Source organism: Trachemys scripta, chromosome 7, assembly GCF_013100865.1.
Source record: "Trachemys scripta elegans isolate TJP31775 chromosome 7, CAS_Tse_1.0, whole genome shotgun sequence".
Taxonomy (NCBI): Eukaryota; Metazoa; Chordata; order Testudines; family Emydidae; genus Trachemys; species Trachemys scripta.
This window is the reverse complement of record NC_048304.1, coordinates 18,710,243-18,731,664: the sequence shown is the minus strand read 5'-3', so window position 1 is coordinate 18,731,664 and position 21,422 is coordinate 18,710,243. Positions and strand designations below refer to the sequence as shown.

Genomic DNA, 21,422 nt, shown 5'->3' with positions numbered 1-21,422 from the left:
CTACATTGTGGCTGCTCGTGTCCACCTGCACAATGGCAGAGGGAAAGTGCAGGGGAGTCGTTTCCCAATCCTTTGGAAGGTGTAGCCAACTCTTGTGTTATTTCTGGTTTCACTGAAAGCCCCACCTCCTGGAGTCATGCTATGTTGGGTGAATCATAACTACTTTTTTTTTTAATTGAAAGTTTCTACCCATTGTGGTTGTGGAAAAAAAGTTAAAAACATTAATCCGCAAAGACTTTTGAACCAGGAGGTAAATATAATGACCCAAATTTATTATTTTTAAGTCAGTCTCATGATTTTTTTAGAGATTGACTCATGGTTTTGGAATGCTTGGGTCTGGCAATATTCCACTTGCAAGGGGCAGCTAGTTCTTGCACTACCTGAGCCCTGGGGATGGCAGGCAAGGCAGCATGAGGTAATCCGTGCCCCAGAGGGGACATGGCTGAGGGGCAAGAAGCATGGCTAGTGGCCTGGCCATCCCTTTCTGCAACTGTACACACCTGTGCTGTCAGTGCAGGAGGCAGGGGCATGCTTTGTGCCCTTTGAGAGGATGTAGCAGCTCCTGTGTGTTCTCCCCAGGGTCCCTGGAGCTGTTCCACCTGGCTCACCACATAGGCACTGACTCCGTGGGTGCTCCAGGGCTGGAGCACCCACGGGGAAGAATTAGTGGGTGCTCTGCACCCACTGGCAACCAAGCTCCCCTCCCCACCCCGCCCCACCTCCTCTTCCTACCTCCCAGTGTTTCCCGCCCGGCTGCCACCAAACAGCTGTTTGGCACCGTTAGCATGCTCTGGGACGGGGGGAGGAGCGGGAACGTGGCGTGCTCAGGGGAGGAGGCTGGGAAGAGGCGGGGGTGGGGATTTGGGGAAGGAATTGAAATATTGGCAGGGAGGAGGCAGAGTTGGGGCGGGGACTTTGGGGAAGGAGTTGGAATGGGGGCAGGGAAGGGGTGGGAAGAAGTGGGACGGGGCGGGACCTCATGGAAAGGGTGGAGTGGGGGTGGGACCAGGGGCAGAGGGGGGGGGTCGAGCACACACGTGAAAGAGGGGAAGTCGGTGCCTATGCAGTCCCTCCCTCTGCCACTAACCCTGTCCCCAAACCTCATTCTAGCCATAAAGTCATATTGCCTGGAGCCATTCAGAGGGATAGAGAGCAATGGGGATCCATCAGTGACAAGCAACCCAGTCCCTGACCTGGATTGTCTCCGATCCCTCTGTGACCCAGCCTGTCCTCCAGTTCATTGCGTGCTCCTTCAGCACCGCTTCACTGCCAGCCGCCCCCTCCTCCCCACTCAGTATCCCTGAGCCAAGAAGTTCCAACGCTGATTCCTCTCCTTGCAGGGCTTTTTGCCATGTTGTGGTTAGGCAGCCACCCCAGCCAGGCAGCATGTGGGGGTTGATGAGAAGTAGCTGAGTTGTGTAAGACTCTTAAACTACGTGGATGGATTTCCCACACACTCAGTTTAAAGCAGCAAGTCTCTCTGGCCTATGGGACAGCAAAACAAAGAGGATCTATAAAGATCATAGAGGATAACAAGCTTTGCAGACAGAGTGCAAGGGAAGTGAATTTTTTGTACAAGTATTTTTCAATCTAACTATTGTCAGCTGCTTGTTCTCTCTGGAAACAGACGAAGGAGGATGCTAGAAAATTCCTTGCCCAGGACTCCAGTATCCCCTTGGGCTGTCATAGGACCATCAGGAACCCTTAAGAATTAAAATCTTCACTCTCTCTGCTCTGATCTAATTTTGTCATTCCAGTATCCTGCGGCCTATCTGTGCCACTGTAGCCTTGGGCCCGATTCAGCCTCTGACACCCATACTGACAGTGAGCAGCACCTTACTCCACAGATAGTCCCATTGAAGTCAATGGGCCATTCATGGAGTGATGTACTATTAAACATGATTAGGGGTATCAAAATCCAGCCCATTAAAATCAGTGTAAACTTTGCCCTTGACTTCCGTAGGAGCAGGATTGGGCCCTGAGTTTACAGCCCTCAATCTCAGCGAAGTTTGCTCATATGAAAATGCTATTCAGGGTCACTCTATTTAAAAACAATCCTGACTACCCTTTCATTTTAAAGAAAAAGAGAAAAAATTGCAATTGGTTGCCAGCTGTCTTCAGGTCTGAATGATTCAATACATTCCACAATGGCAAACCCCAGGGTTCAACAATGCCTAACCTGGGGTTACAAATGAGTATAGACGCTCAAGCCCTAAATTAACAAACCTTGGGTCTGGTAACTTGAGTTCTGCTAACCCTGGGCTTACATTGTAGTGTAAACATACCCTCAGGGACAAATGCTGTGAGCTGCAGGAGGGATTTTAGAGGTCTCAAAGTCCATGGAACTGACATCCCAATCATGCAGAGGCTGAACAGGGAACTCTGCTCTCCTGAGTACCATGGGGCTCTTTCCACATTATTACCACAGGGGATTGCATAGTAGGTTCAGGAATAAGGCTCTGGCAAGTGGATGTAGGGAATGCAGAGGCCTTAGACACTTGTGGAGACCTGAAGCTGTAGTGGTGATCTCCAAGCGACTCTGTTGGTGCCCTGCAGTATGGGCAGAAGGATTCTCTTCCCTCAGCTCCTATGAAGCCCTGGAGCACAAAGCTCTCTTTCTTGAGCCTGTGCAGTGGTCAGGATTTGGCCGCCAGAGAGCAGATCTAATGAATAAGAAGGTGCCACTATTACAGCCATTTTTTCAATTGTAACTACTCACTAATATTTACTATTTACTATTTACTATCCAATGGTATGGCATAGAACCCTCAATGGGTTGTTTTGTTCAGAGGGTATATTCTCAGCGAGAAGTATTTTATTTTGTTGCCACGCTTTGACATGAATTTTCTTTTCAGCTTCAGCCAGAGCAATTAGACTGTGGAGCAGCCCATCTCCAACACCCTTTGGCCATCCTGCAACCCATAAAGGCAACACCAGTGTTCAAATACCAGGGCCTCACCTCGGTGGCCGTTTCCAGTGTCAATAACTACACCGTTGTGTTTCTGGGCACAGCAAATGGAAGACTCCTGAAGGTAAAATTAGCATGTTACTAGAGAGATAAGAATGAAGCACTGAAGGGAGTTGATGGTTCAGGGATGGGTGGTGGGGTTTGGAGCCTTTCACCTCTCGGACCATTGGTTTGTATAGTACTCAGGATGGCAGTAACTGAAGGCTGTTGCTGTACCACCTCACAGTGTGTAGTTCTGCAGGCCTCCCAAAATAAGCAGGGGTGTTGGCTCATTTCTTGGATGGGTGACTACCAGGTTGCTCCTAGATGCAACAGGAAGTGGTTTTAGTGATTCACCCCACATAATAGTATGGGGCAGTGTGCTACTGGAAGTGTCTTCTTGCAGATGAGGCATAAAACAGAGTTTTTGACCTCTTGTGGTCATTAAATATCTCATGACATTTTTCATAAGAATGGGGTTGTTACTACTTGTGTCCTAGTTAAATGCCAACTTGAAGTTGCACACTGCCTACCTAAATTCCCCTGGCAGTTTCAGCTGGATACATTGCATTTGCTTCCCATCCTACAAATGTTGTCACATCACTGTGCGCTGTTAACTAGCTGATATATTCCACCCCAGAGCTGGCTGCAGGGAAATTGGGTAATGTGGGCAAATGGTGATCCCTGGGTGAAAGGCACCAGAAAAGTGTTGTTATTGTTGATCATCTCAGAACTGTTTGGTGGCCTGTGTGAAATAAGTTGTCAGTCCCAGTCCAGTTTGCAGTAGAGAGGTGTCCATCTCGCACAAACCACCATCACATGGCACCTTTGTTGGCAGCCTCAGCTGAACGAGAGGACTATTGGACCCTGACAAGTGGCCCTTCCCATGCGGGGCTGAGGCACGTTAACACGGCAATGTGAAGGAAGTGTGCACTGGTGCTGCCCACGCTGTAACTGCACTGAGAATAAAGAGTTCAGTCATTCGGACTTTCAGTACAGCCCATTTATCCATTACTGTATTCACAGTAATAGAAAAAAAATATCATTTGACAAGCTCGCTCTGAGCACAGGCTTTCATTCTGCAATAAAGAAGTAACTGGATGTTACTTTAATCTATACAATGATATACATTGCCTGGTAATTGGTATCTGTTAATCAGTATTTAAGGCTACAATGTGATTGTGTTGTTTTTACCGTAATATACCGTAGAAACAAAAGACTGCAGTTGAAATGCTATTTTACAGCATTTTTTTATTAGCGGTGTCCTAATAAATTCTTCCCTTGATTTGATGGTTTTTAAAAGCTCCTTATAGACTGAAGAATCACTGAGTGATCATTCCCCAATGCTAAATTCTGAAGCAGGTGTGAATCCATGCATGTAATATTGTGTCTCTGTTGAAACAATGCACTGAAGGCAATGTAGGGCAATGCACTAGCCTCAGTCAAGAGCCAAGGTGCAGGGCCAAGGTTTCAATAACCTCAATGCTTAGAGTTTGCCAAAGGAAGGTTTACGTTCCAGCCAATCACAGCAGTTCATTAAAGTCCCTGCCTCAGTAAGCCCATAGAGTAGAAAAAGACCATCTAGGAGAGACATGGCTGGAATCTGCTTTATCTCAGCCCGGAGCTAATAATACATAATTTGGAATATTGGATCAAAATACTTGGAGAAGAGAAAATGAATCCAATTTCTCTCATTGCTTCCAAGTGCTCCTGGCAGAAAAGTGGGAAAGATCTCAGAGAAGCTCTCTGGTTTCATTTTTGCCTAGAGGGGGAGGTAATCCAACAGGGTGGTAGGCAATTGACGTCATAGCCAGGTGCACAGGGCCAAGGGTGAAAACACATCCCACATGCAGCTCCCGTTCACACAGTATTAACAGTTCTGCTTCCATTATCGTATCATAGAAAGCAGCCTTATCTGTTGAACGTCCATTAGAGAGAGGCTCCTGACTACCCTTGACTGGGATAATTTGCTCAGATAGCTATAATTTAATTCTGCAACACAGCTGCGTAACCAGAAGCCTTTGTACCTTCAGGGCTCTTTGTTACTTGGCATGGCATACAGAATATTTTGTGTAGGTTATAATTCAGATCTTTGCTGTCCAAGAAAAGACGGCAGGAGGGCAGAAGTAGTGTTTGACCAGCTCCCCCAGCAGCAATGATGGCTGCCAGTCACATGGGGAATCAAACGTACTGCAGGATCGGATGGCATATCATAGGGACATATCATTATCTGTGCCACAATCAAGAGAGTTGTTAATGCTTTCAAAGCTGCTAAGCTTACAGTGTAGTGTAAAAGCATGGCAGAGCCTAGCACCCTCCCTGGGATACAGGGATTTTCTGCTAAGTCATCCTGATGTCAGGTGCTGGAACCCAGTACACAGATACAGAGGTATTTTTGCTGAATTACTCAGAAGTTAGACCAGGTTAGGTCTACACAGCTCCAGTCCAAAAATATAAGAGCTCCCCATGGCTGTATCTACACTATCCTTTTCCCTAAAAATTTCCCTCTGTTGCTAACACAAGCATAGCTGCAATAGGGGAAGCTCTAGACTAGGTAGCTAGACTGCTGTCCATCAGCATTATTACCACCATGTCACCCAGCCCTGCTCTGAGGGTTACACAATGGTAACACTGTTGGCAGCCTTGTCTGTACTGGGTCTCCTGCCAATGCTTTCATTGGTGGAACTACACCAGTGCTTAGCATTGGTGGGAATTTTTTAAGGGCAAAAAGGCTAGTGTAGCAAGGCCTGTGAGGCATCAGGCCCCACAGAGAGAGAGATCTTGTGAAGAAAAACACTAGGAACAGCCAAGCTTGTAGGGGCAGGGGGGAAATTAGCTGGAAGAGAGGAAGGATGGTGTTGTGATTAAGGCACCGAACTGGGAGTCAGGATATCTGGGTTAAGTTCCTATCTGTAGACATCTAGTGTGACTTCAGGATGTCATTAATCTTTCTCGACCCCATGTGTAAAATGGAGATGATAATATTTCTTCTCTTCCATGTTTCTTATCTATTTAGTTAGTAGCTTGCAATGTATATGTACAATGTCTAGCATAATGGGGCTTCAACCTGAGTTGGCCTCTGAATGCTGCTGCCATACAAATAACACTTTTCTGAGCATAACTGTTTCAATAAAGATTTGGAAATAAAATAATTTTCCAATATGATGATGATAATAATGATAACAATGAATTTGCCTGTATATGTCTGAAGACCTAATTTTGAATTTATTTATGCTGGTTTAAATCAGGACTAACTCCATTGAGAAGATCTGAATTAGACTGACATAACATCAGTCTGAGATCGGAATTAGGTCCTGTAAGTCATTGTGGTGGCAGGATCTTCACCCTTTCATGGCAGAAAAAAAGAGTTCCATGCAGCTTGCTAAGTAGGAGTCTTTGGCTTGAGACATTAAAAATGGAGATCATGTCAAAAGATCCCATAGCATTTCCCATCAGCGACGAGGTTTGCCCTTCACCAACCAGTATTTCCCTTCCCCTCACAAGTGTTCTGTGTTGCAGGCAGAGTTGCTTCCCTCCACCCCAGTGGTGGCTGCATTTCAGTGGTGCTGTGTTTGTGCAGTTTATGAAGCACTTTGGGATTAAAGCTGATGTGAAAATATAAGGCATTATTAGTTACCATTTTACTTCTGAGTTTATAAAAAGAGTGAGAAAAACATCTCCCCCATAACAATGTTTGATCTCAACAAATGGTTCTTTCTCACTATATAGATTAATCTGAACAGTGCCACGAAGATTATTAGCAGGAAGTCAGTTTCAGTGGCTTATGGGGAATCCGTTCATCCCATCATGCAGTTTGATCCTTCTGATTCCAGCTACCTCTATCTCATGACTTCCTATCAGGTAGGACTTCTGTTCTCCATACATTTGTCAAAGTGCGTTCATATGATATTTACAATCAGCATTGGCTTAAGGAACAGAGAGGAGCAGAAATATTCTTTTAATATCAGTAATGCACAGACTTGTAAAGGTTAGGAATCACTCCAAAGTTTAGATCAAACCTTTTCAGAACCATCCATACCTTTTGGGTCTATGTAGCTGGGCTGGAAGTCACATAGGAACAAACTTCTTTGCAAGATTTCTGGTACCATTTCCTTCTGGCCAGGCTAAAAATATTGTGAGAATAGCCTTCTGTCTAAAGTTTTGGTATGGGCACTTCTGAACAGAACTTGGAAATGCAGAGGGACATGAAAACTAGAGAGAGGTCCTAGCCTCAAAGTTCAGATCCAAATATCACCAAATTTGGGGGTATTTGGATCTGGAGGTTTGCGTTGACCCGTTACTGAGACCAGATCCAGCTGCAAAGTTTAGTTCTGGATCTGAACTTTCCCAAGTTTCAGGGGGGTTGGATGCATGATTCATGTCAGCTTCACTCTTAGTGAAACTGAATAAAAAAGTTTCCCAAACTTTTCCAAACCTCATAATGAGTATTTGGAGTTTGGGGCCAGGGTTCAGGTTGATTCCTGTTATCTGAACTGGTTCACCCATCTCTATGCAACTAAAGGTGAAAGCTACAGTGAAACATGCCTTAAGGAATTACCTACAGGGCTGGCAAAAATAAGAAGATGTTGGTCTTTATCTGAAAGCTGGATAACATTGTACTAGAAATTTTGGGGATACTTTTAAAGGGTCACACAAGAAAATGGTTTGCCTGTTGGAGCTGGTCCTCAGGGCAGGTTTCACTATACCTAAAAATTCACACACCTCATCTCATAGGAGGGCACTATCCAGCGTGGAAGGCTCTCTCTTTGGAGAGGCCTGAAAATTCCGCAGCAGGAAGAAACAAATGGTCTCTCCTTGCCTTCTATTAAGTGAACAACTGAGGAGGAATAGAGTTCAGTTCTTGCTCCAAGCTGTGGTGGTCTGTCCTGAATTACATTTTAATTTGTTGAAACAGACGCACAACCACTAATTTTATATGTTGTATTTATACTTTCCAGCAGTAATTCCCTGCAGACTGGCCATTATCATTTCACATAACTCTCCCAGGGTCTCTGTCTAGCTAATATCTCAGACCTTTTAAACGCCTCACAAACACTTTGGAGCACAGAAAGATACCTGCTGTGAACTTTATCCTGGGCTGACTAAAACCCCATGTGCAGTACTTCAGATCAGATAGCTTGGCCCTTTCCTTTAAATTAGGCCAGATCAGTTCCTTTTGCCAATGGAATTTACATGTTGGGAATCTTGACAAGCATGTGTGGAAGCTGTGCACAGCATGTGTTTGATGATAAGGAGAGGAGAAACTGGCCCAGATGACTGGTTGTTTGAGATGCTGAGTACCTTTTGGGAACTGAGGGCTCTCAGCACTTTGCATTGTCAGACTCTAAATTATCAAGTTCCACGCAGTCTTCTTTTCCAAGTATTTAAAAATCTAGGAAAGAAAGCATACAAATGACTGCATTCTCCCCTTCCAAGTGGTTCTTACAGAGCAAGTCACCAGAGGTACTGCTGTCCTACTTGCTATTCCAGGAATCATATTTCCTTACATGTGAATGATTTTGTATTCCTAGGTAAATTCTGGTCACTTCATAAATAGACAAACATTGTTCACCCCCTTCTAGAAGGGGTCTGGCAAGTATGAAATCTTGAGATTCTCACACTTATCATGACCCAAGCAATGTGTGGTGAAATGGTGACAAAAACTGGTCCCATCTAAACCATCAAAGGGGTTTTATATTTTAGTAATGTTGCTGTCCCTTATCTTGCAGTTATGCCGAAGATGCTGGCTAACAAGGAACAGAGACATATAGTCTTCTGTTTGCACCTAGTGCTCCCATTACTCACAGAACCATAAATTGGAGTAATAGAAAAGTCCAGGATTGTTCCCTCTTAGTACATTTCCTAATACATTATCTAGTCTATTATTCAAAGTGTTTCACCACGTGTATCTCATCAGTACCTCATTAGTGTCAGCTAGAGGTTTCCTTTCCGTTGTCAAGAAGTGCACACACACCATAGAGTTTGGGTTTTTTTGTGGCATCTGAAAACGTTTGGATACCTTGGGAATGATAGTGACCTTGGGTTTTGCTTGTTGCACAGATGACCCGTGTGAAGGTGGCTGCCTGTGACCAGTATACAACATGTACGGAGTGCCTGGCTGCAGCTGATGCTTATTGTGGATGGTGTACAATGGAGACCAGGTAGAACTTCTTGTATCTTCTCCTGGGTGATTGTCTTTGGACCTCTTCCTCAGAGTTTCAGCAGATTGATGGTTTGCTACACAGTCATGCTAGCTTACAACCTTTGCCTGATCTTTCCCAATTTTACCAAATACAGGGCAATCCTTTTAAAGATGTTTCAACCAAGTCTCAATCTGTGAGAGTGTACTTTTTTTGCTTACACTTAATTGCATCTGCATTTTTATGACTACAGCTAATTGTGAATGCAAAGAAGATGTTGGCACAATTCAACGCATACCCAGAAATCAGGCCGCAAAATTAGACTCTGTCTTCCCAAATCAGGTCCAGGATTTTTGACCAAACACACATGTATAGCTATTTCTCTCTTGTTCTGCACTCAGTCATTGCGGTCTAATCTCTCTCCCTCACATACACATATTTCCCATTGATGCTAACAGGAGTGGTGTGCTGATATCATGACAACTGTACCCATTAACAATAGCAGTAGCACAATAGGCTGATATACAGAAGTTGGAGAAATGGGAGGCAGTCTCCAGATTTCTACAGGACCTTCTTCGTAATTGTCACAACAGTTTTATCCATATTTCAATAGGCATCCCACCATAAGTTGTGCCTCTGTTTGTTTCAGGTGTTCTCTGCAGCATGAGTGTATTAATTCCACTGAGCCAAATTTCTGGACGAGTGCGAGTGAGGGAGTGCAGCAGTGTCCTTCAATGACAATCACGCCATTGGAAATTAATATCGACAATGACGACAAGGTACATCTAATGTGGATACAGGTTAATAAAGTGCTGTAGGCCACAGGTCACCATCTGTTCTCGGTGCCCACAGATGTCATTGCTCTAGCTAGAATAATGGTTCCAAACATTTGGGGGGCAATAATACCAGTTTGCCAGACTCCCACCTCATATGCTCTAGCTGGTACCAGCTACTGTCCACTGCTTCCCATTCAGTGGTGAGACTGGTCATTGGAGCAGGCCAAGCCCCATTGTGTATTACAGAGCTGTGGCAAAATTTTCAAAAGCACAGAAGTCCCATTTTCAAAAGGAGCCTAAGTCTCATTGAAAATCAATAGGGCTTGGGCTCCGAAATGCCTTTATGTCACTTTTGAAAATGGGACTTAGTCTCCTAAGTCACTTGAATGCTTTTGAAAATTTTACCATTAAAAAAATAGGAAAAACAATTAAGAAAAATTTTTTTTTTTGTTCCCTTTCCTGGGGTTCTAAATTAACTCATCTGTTTTTCATGACATTTTTTATATTTTTTTTAACCAACATTTATATCAAAATCAACTATTTTTGAAATTCGTATCAAAATGGTTTCTTTACCAAAAACCAAGTTTCTGGTAAATGAAAACATTTGCTAAACTTTTTGATAATGTCATAGGTTTTATGGAAAAAGTTTTGGTTTTGAAAAAGGGGAATTTTTCAACAACAAAAAATCTTTTTAATTTAAAAAACTTTGATCAGCTCCAGTGTGTTGGAATGAGCTACTGAGTGGGAAGCAGGCAGCAAAATGGACCAGTGCCCAGCACAGGTGGGGAGTGGGAACCCAGCGTACCAGTCCCTAAAACCTCAAACACCACATCTGGTACTGCTTCTCAGTGGCTGGAAACAGCTGGGTTAGAGGGTCACTGACTATGTACTTAGTTTTCATCACAGTGTTGAATCGGCAGCAAACTTGTATTTTAATTAAGTTTAGAGATTGGTGTGAATCTCAGAGTTTGGCTGCATCTCCAAACTTCCCCAGAGCTCAGGGGAGATGTTCAGTTCAGGGTCTGGGTCTGGCAGAACTGGGACCCACAGTCCTATCCACAAAGCCACAGAAAACTCTCATTTGGCTCTTTTGAAGCAGAGGCTTGTGGCCAAATGATCTGCTGGCATAACCCTATTGACTGTGCCATGGAGTCACAACTGCAGAGAACTTAGTCTTTGGGGTTTTATTTTAAGATCATGTACAAAAGAAAAGCCAGTACCTCAAAACCTTTAATTCCTGCATCTGCTTAGGCAAAAAGTTTCACAACAAAAAATAAACCACCAAAAATGCATTTGAAGTTCCCTTTGGAGGAGTGCAGAGCTATATTTTCTCCACCAGTCACCACTAGCCCTTCAGCTGGAATGGCCCTTTTAATATACACTTCAGTAAGTTAAAGCAGCTACCCTGCCCCCTTTCCTTGAGCTCCTATGAGGCTCCTCTCTCCCAGGTGGGGTGGAGGGCATCAAGATCACATGGACTCCTTATTGGGGCAGAAGGGTCTTCTCACTATGAGCCTATAACACAGCTAGTCATCGGCCTGAAGGTTTGGCTACAGACTAGAATTTCCCCAAAGTTCAAGAATTTCAGATCCAGAGTTGGTTTGCCCCACTCTCCTTTTGTTGTTTCATGGGCATAATCCCACCCTGGTGGTATTTGAAGTTCCACAAGGAGCTGCTGCGGCAAAGGGAAGAGGTGTGCTCCAAGACAAGACGGGGATAGAACCAGTAAGGTGCTTAGGTTGGAGTGGGCTAGGTGGCACATTCCAAATGGAAGGGAGCAGTTGAGATTTGTGTAGTGGGGCTCTTACATTGGCTTTGTGTTTGGACGACCATCTCAATAAAGCACATGGCTAGTTCTGAGTGTCAAACTATAAACATACCCTATATATTTACTTACGGAAACAATGGAACTCTACAGTGACAAAGGTGTATTACTGTAGCAATTTCTTGTACACCATGTGACGCATATGACAAAATAAATATTGAAAAAATCAGCTGTCAGTGGACATTTTTGCTGAACTGGTTAGTCTATATGCTTCCATCACCTTGTCCAACTCTGTAAATCACTTATTATGGCAATAATTGAACTTTTTGTCCAAATTTAAGGGCATGATCATCCAAATAAATGGGAACATCCCGAGCCTCAGTGGAATGGAGATGTCTTGTGATTATGGAAATAATATCTACACTGTCGCCAGAGTCCCTAGAAATGATGTAAACTCTTTTATTTATTGTAATTTTCTTCCAAGAGAGAAATATCCCGCATTCCCACCCAATCAAGGTATGTAATGGAAAATGGGCTCAACTTACATTCCAAAACTTCTTTTATGGAATTAATTTGCTTAATTGTTGTATTGATTCTGGGGTTAAAGGTCATTTTTTTGCAAATAATACTATTTATAGAAAGCATTGGAAAAAAGGAAAGCTGAGGAGCTTCTCTAGTATATGAAATGTCACATTCTAATCACTGCTGGAAGTTCCTGAAATCTTTTTACCATCCTAGCATGAGTTGTCAATCAGTATTTTCGAATCCAGCTATTGTTACTGGTGGAATGGAAAAACCAGTTCAGGTATGTAGCTTATTGGGTTTTGCTTATGTTGCCTAGATAAAATTTGTTTATTAATTTTCTTTTAATGAGTACAGAAATCTACAAGTTTAAGCTCTTTATAAATAACAGCATTATTGGTATTTCTAATCATTACTATTTTACTTTCCTTTCAAAACTACATTTCAGAAAAAAAAATCCAAAAGAAGAAGTGAAGTGTGGTCTGAAACAGCTCAGGAATCCTAATACCACTGCATGCTGCTCTTTCCAAAATACTAAGACTGAAATCTTGAAACCTGCCCACTAACTTTGGATGCTTCCAAAATTGGATGCTCAGCATGAGATACTTGGGACCTGACATTCATAGACACTGCACATTTGCAGTCCCACTTGAAGCCAGGGCAGGTGGGCGCCCAATGCCTTTGGAAATTGGGCCCAGATTGTTTCATGCTGGGTACCCAAACAGTGAGGCATCCAGAATCTGTAGCCAATTTTGAAAATTTTGACCTAAACATTCTAGACTTCAGGGTGGGATTTTCACAAGTCTTCACCATTGGTCTAACTGCTCCACTGAAGTTGATGGGGGTTTAATCATTGATTTCAGTGGGAGCAGAGTTAGGCCAACACTCTGAGCACTTTTGAAAATCCCACTCATATTAGGCAGTTTTAAAAGATGTCCTTGATGTTCTCCCCAGCTGTAGGAAGAATGGTAGTGATTGAACTGCTTTGTATTGTTGTTTATGGTAATGTCCAAGCCAATTTCTGGAAGCCTATCTTTTGATTTTTTATGCACTTCTTGGAAGAGGCTTTGATTCTCATCCCAGGGGTGTTTATCATAAGATTTAAAAAAATTAAGCAATTAAGCAAACAGTAGGAGAAATGTAGTTTACAAATGTTGGTAGCCAAAAATGGGACTTTTCACCATTCTCTGTTGGTTTGTCCACACTGAGAAAATTAATGAGGTTTTAAAACATATTGACTAATCGGATTTAATTAACTTATTTAAAAATACCACTTAGGACCTAGTGTAGACAAAGATACTAATTTAACTTTGGGGGCAAGGGGTTTAAAGTTAGGGGGGCTAAATGAGGAGGAACATATGAACTTTGTGAGGCAACCCAGAGGAAACCCCAGAGAAAAAATTTCAGCAGCTGGGATATTATTTACTCAGAAGTTTGTCTTGCCCTCTAAGATTGAGCAAAAAATAGAAACTCTCTTGTGATCCAATATTCTTTGGCTTGCTTGTTTCAGACCATGTGATTGTTCAAACTGCAATACGGGTCAACGGCAAAAATATTGTCTGGGCCAATTTCACCATCTATGATTGCAAAAGAACTGGAAATATTTACCCCAAAACAGCGTAAGTGATCTCACCTTCCATAAATTACAGCAACCAAAGCAGCTTGGGGGGAGGTCAGAGTTGGGGGAGAAGGCAGGGTGTTGACAAATAGTAGCTTGCTCTGCAGTGTCTCACTTTAGAACCTGGTGCTTGAAACTCCCAAATCTTTGTGCCAGGGAACAGATGTAAATTGAGCAATTCAAAATGGTTATGTGCATCATCTGAGGGTGCTTGCTTGTGGGGTTAACTGAACAGGAAAAGCCCTCCCTGCCAGCGGGACCGTTTGAGTCCTGGGCAGGATTTGGCAGGACTGAGGATGATGATTGCCAGGGATTTATACAGGAAGGTCCTAGCAGCCTCTCAAGCCATCTGGACATTTTGATGGAGCCTGGCTTATCTTTTTCTTTTAAAAAAAAACCATGAACAATATTTTTATTTGAAAAGTTTTTTGTGTTAACCCTTCGGGTGCTGGCTAATCTCCAACTCTTTAGCACTTGCATGCTAATCTGTGTGTGCATCGAATGTATCTAGTCAGTCTACTGCATTTAATCTAATCTATAGTATTTATAGAGAATCCATCACCATAGTGTCAGGGGATGTTGGAAGCATCGTACCTTGGGGACTGGACAATTTCCAAGGGTTTTGTGGAGGTATCTAAAGGCTGCTGTGCCAAGGAGAGGGAGGGTTTCTGGCTGCAGGGAAGTGAGGACAGATATGTACTCATGCCTTCAGATTCCCAAATGGCCCTGTCATCACCCCACCCCCACATCCCCCAGAAACAAGCCCATCATCTCGTGGCTGACCTCATGACATATTCCACTGCCAGTTTCTGACCACTTCCTCAAGCTAAAAACCAGCAGGGTATGAGGGGGAATCACAGCAGGAGGTGAGGCCTGGGGTGCAAACAAACTGGCCTGGAGCCCAGAGCAGCTCTGTGCAGTGATATGGACCAGCAGCATATGGCTGTGGGCTGCTGGATGGGGCAGGGCTACAGTGGTTCTGGGAGGGTCCAGAAGAGGACTAAGAAAGCCAGAGGAACCTCATTGGAGAGAAAGGAGGGAGTTAGGAGCAGGGAGCCAGACAGCTGTAAGGCTAGAGGGAGAAGAGGGGATTGAAGAGAACCAGGTATACTTGGGTCCCAACTCTCTGCTGAAAGCCTTCAGGCTGGGTACATTTGTCTTCTGATTCTAAGGGTTAAACAACAGAAACAGTCAGACAAATAATCCATGCATTTGACACTCTGAGTCCCATCCCGTACATTTCCAGAACTGCTTGGGAATAGCCATGTATCTCTCATTGGATATAATGAGATTGTGATGCTGGTTTCAACCCATGGAACTTTATGCACATTTACAGGATATAATGATGTGACCCAATGACCCAGTCAATGCAGGATTCCACAGCCTCTACACAAAGCCATTGAAAAAGCCACCAGAAGATTTAGCATCACCTGATTTAATGGGAAAATTTACAGGGTCTAAAAGACATATTTTTAAAAATGGGAGAGGGGCTCAAATACTCCCTGGCTGCCTAAAGTCACTCTGTGGTCTAGAAGCTTTGACTGTGTGAGCCAGGGTGAACTTGTTAATGGAACTGACACCTTTCTCTGCTTGTGGAGAGGTCATTCCCCACAAAGGGCCAGCCTGATGCAGAATCAGGGGAACAGCCTCAAGAGCTTTTGGGCCTTAGCATAGCCCTGACAATAAAAGAATTGATAGAATGACCAGAGCCTTCTCTGAATGGATTTGTCCTAGGGACCATAAAATAGAGAACACAGAGTCTACAGGTATGTGAAGAACTATAACCTGACACTGACGTTGGGCTCTGCGGAGGGGGCTGAAATCTGCATGGCCTTTAAAAATTAAGTGCACCTGCTTTTTATGCATTTCAGATGTACCAGCTGCCTCTCGACCAAATGGAAGTGTTATTGGTGCACTAAGAAATACATGTGTGTCTCCAATTACTCTGATTGTGAGGACTCACTAAAGATGAATGTAAGGCACATTGGGCTTTGTTATTTCGTAGATTTTGTAAGTTGGCTGCATTATTGTTATTATATCCTGTCTTTTCCTGGAGGAATTTCCTGTGTTGACCAGATGCCATTGGTTTTAGAATACTGTACTGAACATATATGGGGTCAGCTATGGGACTGAGACTCAGGAGACTGAGGCTCTGTTCCTGGCTCTGTCACTGACTTGCTGTGTGGCCTTCAGAAAGTCTCTTGTTCACTCTGTGCATCAGTTTCCCCAATGAAGATAATGTTCCTGCACTTTTTAAAGAGCGTTGAGATTTGGAAATAAAAAGCTGTGTGTTAGTGCATAGGAGTAATGGCTTTCTAGACACTAGCAAGCTCACCAGTTCTGAAAATGCTTCTGTCTGGATTGGTAATGGGATACAGAGCCTGTCACCGTTTGAATCTCTCGCCAATTAGTAGCAAGAACACTTAGCATTTATGCAGCACTGATTAACACCCCTGTGAGGTAGGCAAGTAAGTATTCTTGCCCTCTCTTCACAGATGGGGAAACTGATGCTAAGGTTGGTGAAGTGACTTACCCAAGAGCATGCAGAGAGCTGGTAGCAGAGTCAGGGTTAGAACTGAGCAGTTGCTAGTTCCCATATGTGTGCTTGATCTCATGGCGTCTCCAGGTAGTGACTGAAAGTGGTTACAGTGAGAGGCTATTCAGTGAGCTGTGCAAAGTGGTTCTGTGGTCGCAGTCCTGCTTCTAGTAGATAAGTGTCAACATTACATAATCTGTTGGCCCCAACTAGCACCTATGTTAGCAGCTTCAGCAGAAGGCATAAAAAATTGTATTGAGATGGAGTCTAGTCTGCCCTCTCCATTCTTAAAGTGGTCCCTCTAGATTGAGGAGGAAGCATTGTGGGGGAAACGGACACTGAGCTGTACCTGTTCTACAGCTAAAAAGAGGACTTCAGTTTCCTGGGCGGTCAGTCCAACACCTTTCGTCAGTTTATCTCTGGTTTTCTTGCCGTTGACACAGCTGTGTGTGTCTGTGTATCTTGTAACAGAGTAAAGAATTGTTCATGTGTGGGATTCTTCCAAGGTACATGTTCAACTTTCCTGGTTATTTCAGCAGGCTTTGTCCCTTGGTTCTTTATTACCATTCAAACTGGAGCAAGGCCTTGATTTCCATGCACCTTGGGATGCCTGGATTTAAGCAATAAAATAAATCTAGCAATACCTTACAATTCCTTTAGCTTTTACTAGGCTGTTGTGGTACATTAATGAAATGGCAGCTAACTTGCTAGAGCGCCACTGGTGAGTGCAGAAAATCGCCTTTATCCAAATTACAGCTCCTAATAACACAGGAACTTGGCATAGTCAAGCTTCTGAAATTTAAACTGAAGCTAATTTAAATAAAATTGGCCTTTAGCAATCAATTTATTGGACCTCGAAGCCAAGCTTTTACATGTTAAATTGAATATTTCTTTGGCGCTAGCACTCTGAGCCTCTTTCAAGCTCATTCAGACAGAGATTCCCCTTGCTTGTTACCTTTATACAAGGACCTCGGCCATATATTAGACTTTCCATTCTCTCTTCCAGACTTAACCTCAGAGATCTGATTGATTTCCATTCATGCCCCTTCATACCCTGCCTCCCTTTGTGGAAATCTCTGGAACTCATGTAATTCATTAAAGAAGGAAGGCAGATATGACCGATACATTGCAACTTTTTATCCTATACAGTTCTTTCCATATAAAAACAGTATGAAAGGCTTCATGCATCTGTTGAGTCACAGCCAGTCAAATCGTTCTTTGAGAATAATATTCATTGCAGATTTAACCTTCTTCTCTGCTTGTGACTCATCTGTGAACAGATTTTCCAAATCTCTTAGCATTTTGTAATTGTTAAATGAACAGTATAAATCTGTAGCCCTTGCTTTGTTCATGAATCATTCACTTTGGGCCAGATTCTTAAAAGTTCTCAGCACCAAACATGCTGAGCTCTTTTGAAAATCTGACCCTTTGACTCTTGGCTGTTCTGTGTGCGGGACTAGTCACTAAATCACATGATGTTGTTACTGCTGTTTGAATGAGTAGAGTCCTGAAAATCTGCAGATATTCACTTTATATCCCTGGATCATTTTTGTAGATCGTAGATTGGATGCAGATACAAATTTTGTATCCATGCAGGGCTCTATGGATGAGAGAAGCTTTCTAAAAAGGAAAATAAATAAATGCAAACAGCGACTTAGGCCATGTCTACACTACCACTTATGTCGGCAAAATTTATGTCGCTCAGGGATGTGAAAAAAACATACCCCTGATAGATATAAGTTTCTCTGGCATAAGTGGTAGTGTGCACAGCGCTAAGTTGGCAGGAAAGCTTCTTTCGGTGACATAGCTACTGCCGCTTCCTGGGGGTGGTTTAATTATATCAACGGGAGAGCACTCTCCCATCAGCATAGAGTGGCTACATGAGAGATCTTACAGCGGCATAGCTGCGTCTGTACAGCTGTGCCACTGGAAGGTCTCTAGTGTAGACCTAAGTTCCCTGTAAGCTGTGCAGCAGCCTATTTAGCACCGCGCAGGTGCTCAGGGAATCCTCCTGGGGACCTGCCACGGTCGGGAGCTCCTGGCCCAGCCCCAACCTAGCCTGGCCCCCTACCTGCCACGGCCGGGGCAGCCCAGACCTGCCGCGGCTGGGGAACTCCTCCTGCAGTCCAGACCTGCCACGGCCCAGATGCCCCAGCTGCAGCCAGGGCGGCGGAACCCAGCCCAGCCCCATCCGCGGCCAGGGCTGCCCAGCCTGGACCCAGTCGTGGCTGGAACAGCCCGGCCTCGTGCCGCCTCTCCCCCAGCCCAAACCCAGCCCTGGCCTGGACCTACCGGGACCAGGGGAGGGGTGCCTATCCTGCGGCCCCAGTCCTGGAGCTGCTGCAGCAGGGAGAGGCGCATCACCCCATCAGTCCAGGTGCTGCTGCAGGGAGAGAGATCTGGGGGGAGTCCCTGAGCCCCTCATCCCTGGTCCCACCCCAGAGCCTGGACCCCCAGCCGGAGCCCTCACACCCCTGAATCCCAACCCTCAGTCCCAGCCCTGAGCCCCCTCCCACACTCCGAGACCCTCGGCCCCACCCCACCACATGAATTTTGTTACGTGCACCAATATGAAAGTCATGTGTCACACATCACCTCTATATTGGTGCACATAACAAAATTCATTCTGCACATAGGTGGGAAAAATTAGAGAGAACACTGGTGTAGACATAGCTTTATTCTTGCTCCTGTACCACTAGGTAAGTGTATCATGTCCCCCTTTAGTGGCTGGTCTACACAGATGATAAGAGTCTTCTACTGCTACCAGTAGGACCAGTGCTGAAGGCGCTGTGTTCTTTTCCTAGTGGTGATCAATGGTGGAATTCATTACACTCATGAATATCCTTCTTTCCATGTGAATGCAGGTATTTGAATAAACAGTGATCCCCCCCAAACATGCATATGAACAAAAACCTCTCAGTCAAGGTATTCAAGCAGCTGGCACAATTGGACTCTTGATATATGCATCAAATGAATTCAGCTCCCCAAGCCAGCTGATACTCCACATTTCTTTAAAAAAAAATATTAAGGATCTTTTTTCAACAATAACTAGGTTGAATTTAAAATTAGACAGACCAAAACACCAGCCAATACACTCCAGGGAACAATTCTGAGCCTGTCCCTCATTCACAGGCAAATTCTCTTCTGTGGGCCACATTCCACTCCCAGTGTAAATCCAGAGTCATTCTGTTGGCTTCAGTGGACTAACTTCTCCAGATTCACACTGCCTTGCTGGGAATGAGAGCAGAGTCCAGCCCTGTATCTCCACAAAGCCTGAATTGTACAGCCCTGAATGCACAGGGGAGGGAAACTCAAAGCCCCAACCCCCACCCCCCCCCCCCTTTTCCTCCAGGGAAAATAACATTCACAGAGCATGTTACACCTACTGCCTGATCGTTTTGATTTTGCTTCTCTAGGGAAAGTATAGCAGTCTCAGTGACCCCTTGACCACAGCCTCACCTCACAGCTTTTCAGCCTCTAGAATCCTTGGACTATCAAAGGAACAAACTGCCTGAACCACTGAGGATTAAAGTAATCAGATGAGCTCAATGCTGCCAAAGGCAATCACCTCCAGAAGGCTCAGTGAGACAGATCCTGTGGTCCTTACACAGGCAAAACTCCCTCTGGAGTCAATGGGAGATTTGCCTCAGTAGGGACAGAATAAAAGCTGGGTAAGAACCCTGAGGATTTGTCTCCAGATTTGGATGCATCTGAGAATCACTGAGTCTCTTGAGTTTACAGCTGTTACTTACTGAAAAATTTAGAGCAAGTCTTTGAATGATGCTTCAGGGATATCAATTTAGTTTTAATTAAGGGACAAATCATCAAAAAAAAAGTGTGTGCCAATGTGTACCCACATTTGAGTGCACAATTGCACATGAATATTTATGTGCAGGCTATTGCCTGCACATAAATGCCCTTTTGCACACACAGTTACCTGATTTGTGTGCCTAGTTGCAGTAATTGTGTGTGCAAATAAAGACATACACTGTGCTTGCAAGCCATGCCCTCTTTTTTTCAATTATATGGGCCCTTTTCATTGGCTTACAATGCTGATTAATCATGGAGAATGTCAGAAGCTTTGCCCAGTGGTGAGAGCGAGGAATTAGGAATCAGACCTCCTGGGATCTGTACCTGCCCCCAACACTGGTTTGCTGTGTGACCTTGGGCAAGTCACTTACTTTTTTCCTTTGTGATTCAGTTTCCCCACCTGGAAAATGAAAATAATAATAGTACCTACCAATGAGACTTATTTCCTTTTTGTAAAACTCCTTGACATCTTCAGATGGTAGGTGCTTTGTAAATGCATAACTATAATTTAAAAGATTTATTAAGGACTAAATCCCAAAGGTAAAACTGTCAGAAGCACCTAAATCTGATTTTCAAAAATGACTTAGGCACTTAGAGCCAGATATTTAAAGGTATTTGGGCACCTAACATTCTAGATAGGTGCCTAGTAGGATTTTCAAAAGCACCTACCTCCAATTTAAATACCTTTTAAAATCTGCCCTGAGGAGCCTACATTTCACTGAAAGTCAGTCACTTAGGTGCTATTGAAAATGTTATTCCAAGTGGAAAAGATACATCCGTCTCTGATCTCCTTATTGGTGCTGAATATTCCAGGTACATTCAGGTAGAATGCATCTGCTGTGCTGCTGAATGTACCAGGCACACGGACATACTCCTGAATGTACCAGTGTAGACCCTAATATCCCATTGATTTCACTGGCCTGGCAGTGGATGACAGTAGTAGTGCAGAGAAGATGATTGAAAATCAGCAACCAACAGATTAGTCCTTATTGTTTTTAATAATCACCATGTGCTTGTACACAGGATATTTCTACTTAAATCCAAAGGAAATTCTTGGGATAGTAGAAGGATTTTTTTTAAAAAAACATAGCATTATTGGATTGACTTTTTTCTAAGAAATCACTGCATGGAACCTGCAGCTTTGCTGACAAATTTAGAATTGTACTGAAACTAGGGTTACCATATTTGAACTTTCAAAAAAGAGGACACTCCATGGGGGGTGGGGTAGCCCTGCCCCTATCCACTCCCTCCCACTTCCCGCCCCCTAACTGCTCCCCACAGAACCCCCAACCCATCCAACCCCCCCTC

General features: G+C 44.0%; 1 protein-coding gene across 1 annotated transcript in view; it reads left to right on the top strand.

Annotated features, from left to right (window-relative positions):
* PLXND1 (plexin D1) overlaps positions 1 to 21,422 on the top strand; it is a 118,637-nt gene that overhangs the window by 27,839 nt on the left and 69,376 nt on the right. Inside the window, exons 2-8 of the mRNA XM_034775966.1 lie at positions 2,856 to 3,032; positions 6,677 to 6,808; positions 9,008 to 9,108; positions 9,737 to 9,866; positions 11,970 to 12,144; positions 13,661 to 13,769; positions 15,640 to 15,742. Of these exons, the coding sequence (XP_034631857.1) occupies positions 2,856 to 3,032; positions 6,677 to 6,808; positions 9,008 to 9,108; positions 9,737 to 9,866; positions 11,970 to 12,144; positions 13,661 to 13,769; positions 15,640 to 15,742 (927 nt within the window). The remainder of the gene's footprint in view (positions 1 to 2,855; positions 3,033 to 6,676; positions 6,809 to 9,007; positions 9,109 to 9,736; positions 9,867 to 11,969; positions 12,145 to 13,660; positions 13,770 to 15,639; positions 15,743 to 21,422) is intronic.